The sequence below is a fragment of the Leucoraja erinacea genome, chromosome 8 (assembly GCF_028641065.1).
Source record: "Leucoraja erinacea ecotype New England chromosome 8, Leri_hhj_1, whole genome shotgun sequence".
In the NCBI taxonomy this organism is placed as follows: domain Eukaryota; kingdom Metazoa; phylum Chordata; class Chondrichthyes; order Rajiformes; family Rajidae; genus Leucoraja; species Leucoraja erinaceus.
In genome coordinates, this window is record NC_073384.1 from 6,466,859 (window position 1) to 6,481,504 (window position 14,646).

General features: G+C 51.0%; 1 protein-coding gene across 2 annotated transcripts in view; it reads left to right on the top strand.

Moving 5' to 3' along the window:
* The window catches only part of jag1b (jagged canonical Notch ligand 1b), an 88,797-nt gene that overhangs the window by 46,747 nt on the left and 27,404 nt on the right, over positions 1-14,646 (top strand). For both annotated transcript variants that reach the window (XM_055638924.1, XM_055638925.1), the window contains exons 7-15: positions 771-890; positions 3,782-3,895; positions 4,599-4,712; positions 7,012-7,125; positions 7,722-7,768; positions 9,123-9,296; positions 10,898-11,048; positions 12,438-12,602; positions 14,308-14,421. In XM_055638924.1, coding sequence (XP_055494899.1) covers positions 771-890; positions 3,782-3,895; positions 4,599-4,712; positions 7,012-7,125; positions 7,722-7,768; positions 9,123-9,296; positions 10,898-11,048; positions 12,438-12,602; positions 14,308-14,421 — 1,113 coding nt within the window. The remainder of the gene's footprint in view (positions 1-770; positions 891-3,781; positions 3,896-4,598; positions 4,713-7,011; positions 7,126-7,721; positions 7,769-9,122; positions 9,297-10,897; positions 11,049-12,437; positions 12,603-14,307; positions 14,422-14,646) is intronic.

Sequence of the window (14,646 nt, forward strand, 5' to 3'; positions counted from 1 at the left end):
TAAATTATCAGGCAGAGATAGAGTAGACATTCAGAACATTTTCCCCCAGAGAGGAAACATTAAAGACAATATAGGCCGCAGGTTTAAGAAGACTAGAGGCCATAGGTTTAAGGTCAGAGGGTTAAGGTCAGCATCTCCGTTGATGTATATGGGGCTGCTTTTTTTTCTCTCTGGTGGTGAGTGCCTGGAGCATACTGTGAGGGTTTAGTTTAGAAATACAGTGTGAAAATGGGCTCTTCAGCCCACTGAGTCGGTGCTGACCAGTGATCACCCGTAGACTAGCTCTATCCTACACAAAATGGGGGCCAATTTGCAGAAGCCAAACGACCTACAAACCTGCACGTCTTTGGAGTGTGGGAGGAAACCGGAGCACCCGGAGAAAACCCACGCAGTTCACGGGGAGAGCGTAGGTTCTTTAGTAACTTGTCAGTTTCTTTGTTGAACTAAATTAAGGCGCATGTTGCAATCTAAAGCGCTTGAACAATTGGTCGAGGTCTGAGGTCTGGATCGAACCGGGGTCTCTGCCGCTGTGAGGCAGCAACTCTATCCCGTGCCCGTGCCGGGGGGGGGGGGGGTACGATAGTAGCATTTAAAGGTGAGGCACATGCACATGGCTACAGAGGGATATTGGATCATGTGCAGGCTGAGAAGATGAATTGTATTCACCGTTGTGGTGGGGCAGGGCCACCGTTGGCCGAAAGGCCTGCTCTTGTTCTGTTCCATCTTTGCTCTGCCTTTAACCAGGTCTGTTCTCTGTCCTGAATCTGCAGACCTGAACTACTGTGGGACGCGACAGCCGTGTTTGAACAGCGGGACTTGCAGCAACACTGGCCCTGACAAGTACCAGTGCACCTGCTCCGATGGCTACTCCGGGCTGAACTGTGAGATCGGTGAGCTACGCAAACTACAGCTGCGGACTGATTGTAGTGGGGGGGGGGGGGGGGGGGGGGGGGCTCGTGTCTAGCTTCCTTCCATAGCTACTCCTCTAGTTTCCCCCCGCTTCTAGAACCAATCTGGCCCAGAATCCAGACCCGAAACGTTGCCTGTCCATTCCCTCCGCAGATGCTGCCCGTCCCGCTAAGTTGCTCCAGCATTAAGTTTTAATTGAGATTCCGTCTGGTTTGGAGATGCAGCGCGGAGACGAGCCCTTCGGCCCACCGAGTCTGCGCCGACCAGCGATTCCCCCGTGCATTATCACTACCCTATTCACACTAGGGACAATTTTACATTGATGTCAAACCAATTAACCTGCAAACCTAAAGGCAGATAAAAACGCTGGAGAAACTCAGCGGGTGAGGCAGCATCTATGGAGCGATGGAATAGGTGACGTTCGGGTCGTGTCCCATATTCAGATTGATGTGAGGGTGGTGGAGGCAGGAAGAAGAAAGGAAGAGGCGCAGACGGTGGGCTGTGGGAGAGCTGGGAAGGGGAGGGGAAGGAGGCAGAAAGCAGGGACTACCTGAAATGGGAGAAGTCAATGGTCATACCACTGCCCAATCGAAATATGAGGTGCTGCTCCTCCAGACTCACTCTGGCCATGGAGGAGGTCCAGGACAGAAAGGTCACATTTGGAATGGGAGGTGGAGTTGAAGTGCTGAGCCACCGGGAGATCAGGTTGGTTATTGCAAACTGAGCGGAGGTGTTGGACGAAGCGATCGCCAAGGGTCTCGACCCGAAACGTCACCTATTCCTTCGCTCCATCGATGCTGCCCCACCCGCTGAGTTTCTCCAGCATTTTTATCTACCTTCGATTTTTCCAGCATCTATCTGCATTTCCTTCTTAAACCGGCAAAACTGGATGCCTTTAGTGTGGGAGGAAACCTAAGATCTCTGAGAAAACCCCCACTGGTCACGGGGAGAACTTACAAACTCCGAACAGGTTCGATCTCGAGTCTCTGGCGCCGTAAGGCAGCAACTCTTACCGCTGCGCCACCGTGCCACACTTTCATGTTCTTGTTTGTGAGACTTTATACATGGAAGGGGATGGTTGCGTTTTGTTGGGGAAGGAGAGGAAGGTTCATGAGGATTTTAAAACATCCGATGCAAAACTAAGGTAGGCACAAAAAGCTCAGCGGTTCAGGAACCAACTACAAACGCTGGTTTACATCGAAGATGGACAAAAAACTGGAGTAGCTCGGCGGGTCAGGCAGCATCTCTGGAGCAAGGAGTAAGCAACGGACCCGGAACGTCGCCTGTTCCTCAGATGCTGCCTGACCCGCTAAGTGTCTCCAGCATTTTGTGTCGATCTTGGGTGTAAACCAGCGCCTGCAGTTCCTTCCTGCACAAACCATGGCGAGAATCTTAACGCTGAGCCTGTGGTTCAGAATGGGCCAGACACACAGGAAGAGGATTAATCCCTGCTTGGAATTTGCCTTCACTAGTGCTCCCAAGTTCCAATTCCTGCCTTTCCTGGAGACTGTGTTAAAACAAACAAAAACCGTGTGAAAGGGGACTGTCTAGCCTGTTATTGATCAGCTTTCCAGATCTCCTGTTCCCGCCGATTTTGTTACTGATTTTGTCTGTTGACCTGGCCAATCTTTCTGCTGTTGTGGGATTTGGTTTCTAGGATCTATAGTATCCAGCTAGTACTACACCAAGCTGGAGGACTAACATGAGCCCATTCTACGAAGGCAGTTTGATGTATCTGTTCCATAGTCACAAGAACAATACAGCAGACAACAAGGCCCTTGGGCCTAGTGTTGTCAACTGCCCCGTATTAGCCGGGACATCCCGTATATTGGGCTAAATTGGTTTGTCCCGTACGGGACCGCCCTTGTCCCGTATTTGACCGTTACTACTCGGGTCGAGGGGACTGTCGGGTCAGAGCGCCGCGTCCCGACGTAGTGCAGCCCGTGGAGTGCAGCAGCAGCAGCGCCTCGCCCGTGACCCCGTCGGTCGGCAACCCGGCCAGCTGTCCGACCATCGGACCTTCGCTTACCGCCAACACCACCACCCCCCTCCTTCTCATGGCCGATCATCGGTTCATGAGTTGGACGGGGCGCCGGACGCTGCGCGTGACATCGCGCGGCCCGGGCCAAAACTCCTCAGCTGGCCCGCCGGCTGGGCTTTGTGTGCAGTCCAGCACCCGGGGCCAACTCATCATTCACCCAGACACGGCCGAGTCGGTCAACGAATTGCCGTCGGGAATTCGTCCCGTATTTTGGCCTTTTGTCCCTTATTTGGGAGTGAGGAAGTTGGCGACCATACTTCAGTCTAACAAGCCCATGCTGTCCTAGTAGGTATCCTGGCCTAGTCTCATTAGGCCCTCCCCCAGCCCTCTAAACCCTTCCAGTCCATGTATCTGTCCAAATGTGTTTTAAAAGTTGTAATTATATCCAAAAGATCAGTTTTTTTATTTTTAAGGAAAGATGGACACAAAGCTGGAGTAACTCAGCGGGTCAGGCAGCACCAGTTTGTTTTTTTTAGGTTCAGAGATACAGCGCAGAAACAGGTCCACCAAATCTGTACCGACCAGCGATCCCCGCACACTAACACTCTCCTCTACATATTCTCGGGTCAATTTACATTTATACCAAGCCAATTAACCTATAAACCTGCACGTCTTTGGAGTGCGGGAGGAAACTGGAGCACCAGGAGAAAACCCACGCAGGTCAGGGGGAGAACGTGCAAACTCCACACAGACAGCACCCGTGGTCTGGATCGATCTGGGTATCTGGCACTGAGGCAGCAAGCAACTCTACTGCCATGCTGCCCGTTGTGCTTTGAATCGGGTCGAGTGGTTTAGTTGTGAGTTATAATGAACGCTGATTGTGTTTTTCAGCCGAACATGCCTGCATCTCCGACCCCTGCCTTAACGGAGGAAGTTGTTCAGAAACCCCAGTGGGATTCGAGTGTCTCTGCGCCCTCGGATGGAGTGGTCCCACCTGCACTATCGGCGAGTATCTTAGCGACAATAGACAATAGGTGCAGGAGTAGGCCATTCGGCCCTTCGAGCCAGCGCCGCCATTCAATATGATCATGGCTGATCATCCAAAATCAGTACCCTGTTCCTGCTTTCTCCCCATATCTCTTGATTCCGTTAGCCCTATGAGCTAAGTCTAACTCTCTCTTGAAAACATCCAGTGAATCGGCCTCCACTGCCTTCTGTGGCGGAGAATTCCGCAGATTCACAACTCTCTGGGTGAAAAACTCATCTCAGTTCCACGTGTGTTTTCCTCATCTCGATGCTTCTTGCCTCCCCAGACACTAAACCAGGCAGACAGGCAGGGGGAAGCTTTCATTATGTACTTCAACATGGTTATTTGTGCCAAAGGTGCATAGAAATTGAGTTTTTTTTTTTTTTTTTTTTTTTTAGTACCCGAAACGTCACCCATTCCCTTCTCTCCAGAGTTGCAGCCTGTCCTGCCCAGTCGCGCCACCATTTTCTGTCAGTTGGTCGGCATGTGTTTCTTCGCTGTCCAAAGACTTGCATTGAACTTCAGGGCAGTAGTAGACTTTGCCCTTTTGTCCGAGACTCTCCCACTAGTGGAAACATCCTCTCCACGTCCACCCTATCTTTGGTGCACACCAGCAAGTGCCTTTCTTAGTTTCTACTTTCTCCAGAATTTGCCGTTGTCTAACTTGTTTTCTCTGTGCAGATATCGACGACTGTGCCTCAAACCCTTGTGCCCACGGCGGTTCGTGCCAGGATAGGACCGATGGTTTTAAATGCATCTGCCCACAGCAGTGGACGGGCAAAACATGCCAGTTAGGTAATTGTCGTTCTGGTGTTAAACTCATTGTCATCTCTTGTGATTTAATGCCTGATACAACTGCGGCACAGTGGTGCAACGGTAGTGTCGCTGCCTCCCAGCGCCGGGGTCCCGGGTTCAATCCTGACTGCGGGTGCTGTTGTCGGTAAGTTCTCCCTGTAACCTTGTGGGTTTCCTCCGGGTGCTCCGGTTTCCACCCACACTCCGAAGACGTACGTTGGTGTGTGTGTGTGTGTGTGTGGGTCATTTGGCTTCTGCAGTGCTGATGTGCGGGGGGCCTGTTTTCCACGCTGTATCTCTTAAACGCTAAAAACTTCATATCGGCATTTATTCCCAAACTATTGAAAGTGCCCCCTCGCAACTCAAAGGATGGAAAATATTTTTTTAATCTTTTCATTCAAATCTAGTAAATGCCCTGAAAAATGTTGAGTGGGAAAATGTTGTGTATTTGTTTCATGGGCCAAGAAGCAAAGGAACGGGCCCTTCGACCTACCTTGTCCATGCTGACCAAGTGGGTATACTGGGCTAGTGTGTGGGGTAGTGCTGGTGTACGGGGAGATCGCTGGTCGGCGCGGACTCGGTGGGCCGAAGGGCCTGTTTTCCGCGCTGTCGATTTCTAAAGTTTGAGGTCATAAAGTGAGTAGAATTGGCCCATTGGGTCTACTCTGCCATTCAATCATGGCTGATCTATCTCTCCCTCTAACCCCTCTCTCCCTTATCCCCGTAACGTCTGACACCCGTCCTAATGAACTGATTAATATATCCACCGACTTGCCCCCTGTGGCAAAGAATTCCACAGAAATTTCTCCTCATCCCCTTCCTAAAGGAACGTCCTTTAATTCTTGAGGCTGTGACCTCTGGTCCTAGACTCTCCCACCAGTGGAAACATAGAAAATAGGTGCAGGAGTAGGCCCTTCGGCCCTTCGAGCCTGCACCGCCATTCGATATGATCATGGCTGATCGTCCAACCTAGTATCCTGTTCCTGCCTTCTCTCCATACCCCCTGATCCCTTTAGCCACAAGGGCCGCATCTAACTCTCTCTTAAATATAGCCAATGAACTGTGGCCTCAACTACCTTCTGTGGCAGAGAATTCCAGAGATTCACCACTCTCTGTGTGAAAAAAGTTTTCCTCATTTCGGTCCTAAAAGATTTCCCCCTTATCCTTAAACTATGACCCCCATCTTCACATAGAAACATCGTCTGCACATCTACTCTATCCAGGCCTTCCACTACTTGGTACGTTTCTATGAGGGCCCCCACATCCTTCTAAATTCCAGTCTGAAGTCTGCTGTCCCCTCTTGGAGCATGTAGTGGTGAGGGTGTGAAAATCGCCCCCACCCCAATAAGATAGGTGGAGGGAGGGAAAGTGAAAACACCCAGATGGGAAGCCTGCCGTTGTTCCTGTGGGAACGCCTTTCTCTCGTGTGAACTCCCTGAAGGCCGGCGGCCTTGCAGCTGGATTTGGAACGAGGATGATCTCATAAAGAATGGGTGGACTACATTCCTCTTCCAATCCTTTAATCTGCCTGACTACAACAGAGGCAAGCGACATCCCACTGGACTGTGGAAATGCCTGATTAACTCCTTTTTATTGTTTAATCCTGCCTTTCGTGCTGTTAATTAGTGTCTGGGGCCCATCGGTGGCTCAGCCTGAGCGGCCAGTCCCTTCTGTTTTCAGGCAGGTAAATTGCATTTCCTTTAATGAATTCCGCTCTCTCTTTGATTGCCGCCGACGGCTAAAGTGGTGGTGGGTTGTTTACCAGCGTGCAAGCGTGCAAAAGTGCTCTTTACCTCGCCAGCTGCAGCGGCAATGGCTTCCTCACGGACGGCAGTGAAGACTCGTCTCTCAGCAAGAACGTTTACTTTCGCTTGGAGATACAGCGCGGAAGCGGGCCCTTCGGTCCACTGAGTCTGCACCGACCAGCGATTTTCCCCCGCGCGCTTACACTCGCACACTCGCTCGCGTGCACACGTGCCTACCGACAAACCTGCACGTCTTTGGAATGCGAGAGGAAACTGAAGATCTCGGGGGGGGGGGGAAACACGCGCTGGTCACGGGGAGAACGTACAAACTCCGTACAGACGGCACCCGTAGTCGGGTTCGAACCCGGGTCTCCGGCGCTGCGCCGCCGTTCTGGGCCGAAACGCGTCTCGTTTTAAACTGGGAATGGGAGACAAGGGCCGGATACATCTTTGATTGCAGTGTGTTTGTGTTCCTGCCCTGGCTACGAGAATCTGTTTCCAGACTTTTTTTGTATTTATTTATTTCTGTTTTCTAAAATTGTTCCTCGTCCCAGATGCCAACGAGTGCGAGGGAGAGCCCTGTGCGAACGCTGACTCCTGCCGCAATCTCATCGGTGACTATTACTGCAACTGTGTACCCGGGTGGTCTGGCAAAAACTGCGACTTAGGTTGGTATGATTTATTCAGCGTGCGGGGGTGAAGCGAGGGACCCGGGGGCATGGCTTTTTGTATTTAAGCATCGACTCAAAACTGACCCTGCTGAGTTATTTCTGAGTTTAAGAAAGAACTGCAGATGCTGGTAAAATCGAAAATCAGGTTCGATCCCGACTACGGGTGCTGTGTGTATGGAGTTTCCCTCCATGGGTTTTCCCCCAGATCTCCGGTTTCTCCCACACTCCAAAGACGTACAGGTTTGTAGGTTAATTGGCTCGGGTTTGTCTACTTGGTATAAGTGTAAATTGACTCCAGTGTGTGTAGGATCGTGTTAGTGTGCGGGGATCGCTGGTCGGCACGGACTCGTTGGGCCGAAGGGCCTGTTTCCGCGCTGTATCTCTAAACTAAATTAAAGTGCAAGATAAAGTACGATTAAAGATCGTGTGAGGGTCTCCAGTGAGGTAGATGGTAGCTCAGGACCGCTCTCTAGTTGGTGATAGGATGGTTCCGTTGCCTTGACGACATCTGAGATTAGTTTATTCTTTAATAAATTGCTGGTTTGTTTTGGGGTTTTTCCCCCCCCTCATTGTTTGTTGATTTTGTGTTGCAGACATCAATGACTGTCACGAGCAGTGCCAAAATGGCGGAGTTTGCAAGGTGCGTCTGGCTTCTACCTGCAGTGTTTTTAGAATGAATTTGATCTGTTCTCTGTGGAGATGGTGCGCCTGAACAAATCTAAATCCGGACAAAATCTATCCGAGCTTTGCAAATATTTGGTGCGGTTCTGTGTAGCGGTTTTAGCTGGTTTTAAAACGGGGGCAGTAACGTCGAGTGCAGGAACAGGCCCACCTTGTGTGTGCAGAGCCTGCGGTGAAGATAATCTCGTCCGCCTGCACTTAATCCACGCTCCATCTCTTAAACACCGCTATCGTATCTGCCTCCAGCACGCGTGTCTACTTGAAGCACGCGTGTTCCAGGCCCCAACCATCACCCTCTAAAATTACTTGTCCCGCACATCACCTCTGAACTTTGCCTTCTCACCTTAAAATGATACCCTTTGGTATTCAGCGACAAAAGGTTCAGTCTATCCTATCCATGCTTTCCAAATTTTTAGATACTTCTATCCGGTTTTTCCTTAGAACCATAGGAGCGCAGAAAAATAGGTGCAGTATGCCCGTGGGCCCTTTGAGCCAGCACCGCCATTCAATATGATCATGACTGATCATCCTGAATCAGTACGCCGTTCCTGCTTGAGATTGAGAGGGGATCTTATAGAAACTTACAAAATTCTTAAGGGGTTGGACAGGCTAGATGCAGGAAGATTGTTCCCGATGTTGGGGAAGTGCAGGAGAAGGGTTCACAGCTTAAAGATGGGGGAAATCCTTTTAAAACCGAGATGAGGAGAACTTTTTTCACACACAGAGAGTGGTGAATCTCTGGAACTCTTAGCCACAGAGGGTAGTTGAGGCCCAGTTCATTGGCTATATTTAAGAGGGAGTTAGATGTGGCCCTTGTGGCTAAGGGGATCAGGGGGTATGGAGAGAAGGCAGGTACGGGATACTGAGTTGGATGATCAGCCATGATCATATTGAATGGCGGTGCAGGCTCGAAGGGCCTAATGGCCTACTCCTGCACCTAATTTCTATGTTTCTATGTCCCTTGAACTATGCTCTCATTAAATGGCAGTGCTGGCTCGAAGGGCCGAATGGCCTACTCCTGCACCTATCGTCAATTGAGTTCTGTTGGCCTTAAGAGCTAAATCTAACTCTCTCATGAAAACATCCAGTGAAATGGCCTCCACTGCCTTCAGTGGCAGAGAATTCCACAGACTCACCACGCTCTGGGTGAAAATGTTTTTCCTCATCTACGTTCCAAATCTGAATGTGCCAATTGTTTGTTTTATCCACTGACCGATGATTTAGAGCGATGTCTGTTTTAAAATTAATAATGTGATCCTATCTTGATTGGGCCTGACTTTTTTTTCTCTCTCTTCGTATCCCCACTCTTTCAGGATTTGGTCAATGGATACAGCTGCACCTGTGTGTCGGGCTTTGCCGGCTCCAACTGTGAGAAGGACATCAATGAATGTGAAAGCACCCCCTGTCTCAATGGTGGTTACTGTCAGGATGAAGTCAGTGGATTCCAGTGTCTCTGCCCTGCTGGTTTCTCTGGGAGCTTGTGTCAGGTGAGGGCTTGGTCAGAGTTTCATCAGGGTGGTGGGTTGTTGCATCATCTCGCTGTTTGGGAACAGCTCCATCCAAGACCGCGGGCCAATTGTGGACGCAGCCCAGACCCATCATCGCGCAAACCAACCTCGCTCCCGTCGACTCCGAAGGCCAGCAGCATCATCCTAAACCAGCCTCACCCCAGCCACTCCCTCTTCTCTCTCCTGACAGGCAAGAGGTTCAGAAGTGCGAAAACTCACACCTCCAGATTCGGGGATAGACAATGGGTGCGGGAGTAGGCCATTCGGCCCTTCGAGCCAGCACCGCCGTTCAATGTGATCATGGCTGATCATCCCCAATCAGTACCCCCGTTCTTGCCTTCTCCCCATATACCCTGACTCCGCTATTTTTAAGAGCCCTATCTAACTCTCTCTTGAAAGCATCCAGAGAACCGGCCTCCACCGCCCTCTGAGGCAGAGAATTCCACAGACTTCTTCCCAGATGGTTTCTTCCCGGCTGTTATCAGCCAACTGAACCATCCTTCCAGCAACTAGTGGTCCTGAGCTACCATCTACCTCATTAGACACCCCGGACTATCTTTAATCAGACTTTACATTATTTTATCTTGCGCTAAACATTATTCCCTTAATCATGTATCTGTCCGCTGTGGACTGCTTGGTTGTAATCATGCTCCGTCTCTCCACTGACTAGATTGAGCAGTTGCAATAGTCGGGATGGAACCCGGGTCCCTGGCGCTGTGAGGCAGCAGCTCTACCGCTGTTCCACCTTGCCGCCTGTTTTACTCTCATTTGTCCCCGATAGAACAATGAAATTCTTACTTGCAGCAGCACAACAGAATATGTAAACATCGTACAGTGTAAACCAGAGGTCGGCAACCTACGGCCCCTGGGCCGAATCCGGCCCGTAACTCGGAATCATCCGGCCCGCTGAGCGCCGAGCTCTGTCTGTACCGCACCCTGCGCAAAGCCGTCGGCACGGCCCCGCACCTTCTGTGAACGCGTTTAAGAATGAACTGCAGATGCCGGAAAAATCGAAGGTAGATAAAAAAAAAATGCTGGAGCAACTCGGCGGATGAGAGAGACATGCAAGGATTGCCCGCTGAGTTTCTCCAGCATTTTTCTCTACCTTCTGCGAACACGCGATTTGATGCCTGCTGTCCGGGGGCGGGATAGGGGCCGGATCCGTGTGATAGATGTGGCCTGCCATCCGCTCACAGGCACGCGTCCTGGCCCCAAGGTTGCCCACCCCTGCTGTAAACGGTATAATAAACGGGGGGGAAATAAGTTTGTGTGTGTGTGTATAGAAACATAGAAACATAGAAATTAGGTGCAGGAGTAGGCCATTCGGCCCTTCGAGCCTGCACCGCCATTCAATATGATCATGGCTAATCATCCAACTCAGTATCCCGTACCTGCCTTCTCTCCATACCCCCTGATCCCCTTAGCCACAAGGGCCACATCTAACTCCCTCTTAAATATAGCCAATGAAGTATAAAGGCGCTGATGTGAGTGATTGTGGTAGCTGCGTGCGTGCCTGTCTATACTGTTCCCACCCGTGTGAAACTCTTCTCCCTTTGTGCCCCCCCCACCCCCCCCTACAGCTGGATGTTGATTACTGCGAGCCTAACCCGTGCTGGAATGGGGCGCAGTGCTTCAATCTGGCCAGCGACTACTTCTGCAGCTGCCCAGAAGACTACGAAGGGAAGAATTGTTCCCATCTGAAAGACCACTGTCGGACCACTCCCTGTGAAGGTATTTCCCCATTTGCTTGTTCAGCTGACTTCTGTCCTTGCCTTCAGTGCTTGGGGGATGTGGAGAGATGTCTAAAACAGTTGCTCTGCTAACAGTGTAGCTGGCAACCCAGCGGTATGAATATCAAAAGATTATAGACACAAAACGCTGGAGTAACTCAGCGGGACAGGCAGCTTCTCTGGAGAGAAGGAGTGGGCGACGTTTTGTGTCGAGGCCCTCCATCAGACTGAGATTGAAGGAGAGGAAAACGAGAGATATATAGACGGTGATGGAGAGAGAGAAAGAGATATAGAATTAAAGAAGTAACGATGAGAGAAACGAGCCATCGTTAGCTCTGCTAGGTGATAACGAGTGCAGAGAATGAGTCTGAAGAAGGGTCTCGACCCGAAACATCAGCCAGTCCTTTTCTCCAGAGATGCTGCCTGACCTGCTGAGTTACTCCGGCTTTTTGTCTATCTTTGGTTTAAACCAGCATCTGTAGTTTCTTCCTACACATTGCGGTACGAATATCTCAGTGTGCCCCAGCTACCAACGAGATATTCTACCTTCCCCTCGACTTTTGGCCCCTTTGATCTCTCGGTCTGACGAAAGGTCTCGACCTGAAATGTCACCCGTTCCTTCTACCCCGGAGATGCTGCCTGTCCCGCTGAGTTCCTCCAGTGCCAGGTGCTCTTTACCCTGGTTGCTTCTGTTGCGTCCTTGGATTCTGCGTAGCACAACCGTTGCGCCTCAGTCGGTCTGGGCCTCGAACCCAGAAAAAACAATCCGTATTCTTTGAATTGGGGCCGTTTGCAGGTTGCAATGGGACTCTTGAATTTCCATTCCCTAAGACCAGACACTTCTTTTCAACGGAGTTAACCATTAACTGTGTGTGTTCAATATCATTGTTCATTGGCTTCTGCAGTGTGTTTCGAGTGGGTGTACAGTGCTAGGTCAGACCCACCACAGTGTAGTAATGATAGTTTAGAAGCTTGTATGTTTCACCACTTGAGAGGGAACGCATGCACTAATTCTTTATACTTGCAGGGGAAATGCAGTCATCTGCAACATGTCTTCTGTAGGGAGGTGCTGCAGATGCTGGTTTGAACCGAAGATGGGCTAACAAAAGATGGAGTTGCAATAGGCAATAGGTGCAGGAGGAGGCCATTCGGCCCTTCGAGCCAGCACCGCCATTCAATGTGACCATGGCTGATCATCCACAATCAGTGCCCCGAACCTCAGTGGTTCGGGCAGCATCTCTGGAGAGAAGGAATGGGTCTTCAGTCTTGTGTCCATCTTGGGTTGAAAGCAGCATCTGCACTTCCTTCCTTCCCTGCACTTTGCACCAGAGTCCACGGGTGTTGGTGGGAGCGGCCCATTAATAACTGGTTTTGTGTGGTTGTTCCTCAGTCATCGACAGCTGCACCGTGGCCGTGGCCTCCAACAGCACGCCCGACGGCATCCGCTACATCTCCTCCAATGTGTGCGGCCCCCACGGCAAGTGCAGGAGTCAGGCCGGAGGGAGGTTCACCTGCGAGTGCGGCCAGGGCTTCACTGGCACGTACTGTCACGAACGTAAGAATGGCGTCCGACTGCGCCGCCCCTCTCCGATCCTTCTCCCCACCCGCATCGCTCTGCGCGACTGTCCCTCCCTCCGTCATCGTCCCCACCCACCCCCCCTCACTGTGACCTCCCCTGACCCTCGGGTACTGTCCTTCTGTTGACCAGCCAGCACACAAACACACTGAGGCACTCGCCTAATTGACAAGTTACAGTTCAGTTTATTGTCCCATGTTCCGAGGTAGAAACATAGAAAATAGGTGCAGGAGTAGACCATTCGGCCCGTCGAGCCTGCACTGCCTCGATCATCCACAATCAGTACCCCGTTCCAGCCTTCTCCCCATTCCCCTTGACTCCGCTATCTTTAAGAGCTCTATCTAACTCCGTCTTGAAAACATCCAATGAATTGGCCTCCACCGCCCTCTGAGGCAGAGAATTCCACACACTCAAAACTCTCCGGATGAAAAGGTTTTTTTCCATCATCGCCGTTCTAAATGGCTTACCCTTTATTCTTAAACTGTGTCCACTGGTTCTGGACTCCCCCCAACATCGGGAACATGTTTCCTGCCATTCGCATTTCCAATCCCTTAATCTTATGTTTCAATTAGGTCCCCTCTCCCTTCGAAATTCCAGAGGACACAAGCCCAGTCGCTCCATTCTTTCATCATATGACAGTCCCACCATCCCAGGAATTAACCTTGTGAACCTATGCTGCACTCCCTCAATAGCAAGGATGTCCTTCCTCTGATTTCTCTCCTGTTACGCCCCTGCTCTGTAACTCTCCTTCACCCCCCACCCCCCTTCCCATCCCCCGACCTCTGTGATCCTCCCTTGTCCTGTCCTTCCCCCCCCCCCCCCCCCCCCCCCCCCCCCCCCCCCCCGCCCCCCCCCCCCCCCCCCCCCCCCCCCCCCCCCCTCCACCCCCCCCCCCTCCCCACCTCCCCCCTGTCTTGCCTTTCTCTGTAAACCTCCTTCGCTACCCTCCCCTTCCCCTGCCATGTCCTTAACCATCACTGACTGGACTTTGCTGGCTTTACCTTGCACTAAACCTCATCCCATTTTGTACCTGTACACAGTGAATTGCTCGGATGTTATCAGGTATTGTCCTGCTGACCTGGCCAGCACATATACAAAAGCTTTTCACACTTTTCACACGCGCCTAATTGACAAGTTAGTTTAGTTTATTGTCACGTGTACCGAGGTACAGTGGAAAAGGCTTTTGTTGCGTGCTATCCAGTCAGCGGAAAGACAATGCATGATTTCAATCGAGCCGTTTACCGTGCGCAGATACAGGATAAAGGGAATAATGTTTAGTGCAAGGTAAATCCAGCAAAGTCCGATCAAAGATAGTCCAAGGGGTCACCAGTGAGGTAGATAGTAGTTCAGGACTGCTCTCTGGTTGTGGTGGGATGGTTCAGTTGCCTGATAACAGCTGGGAAGAAACTGTCTCTGAATCTGGAGGTGTGTGCGTTTTCGCACTTCTGTACCTCTTGCCCGCTGGAAGAGAAGGGGAGTGGCCGGGGTGAGACTGGTCCGTTATGATGCTGCTGGCCTTGCAGAGGCAGCGCGAGGTGTAGATTGAGTCAGTTGAAGGGAGGTTGGGTTAGTGCGAAGGTCTGGGCGGCGTCGGCAATACGCTGCTATTTCTTAACAAAGAGCGTGTTGGAAGGCAGCATGTTTGTGCAATGGGTAAATGCTACTTTTTTGTTTCTTTGCACAGATATTAATGATTGTGAGAGTGATCCGTGTAAAAACGGTGGGACTTGCATTGACGGCGTCAACTTCTACCAGTGTATCTGCCGTGAGGGATGGGAAGGTGTTCTTTGTCAGTTTGGTAAGTCACGATCTCACCCAAAGATGTTTTGCTTTAGTTTGGGGATCTCTCTCTCTCTCTCTGTCTCTCTCTCTCTCCGATCGGCAGGTTGACTTTGCCACCCTGCAGCCGGGGCTCTAGATGTGACCAGTGAAACTTGGAATCATATTTGGCACACGTTAGCTTAACTTTAATAATAATAATATATTTTATAGGTGCAATGAGACTTGGCATGCAGCTTCCATC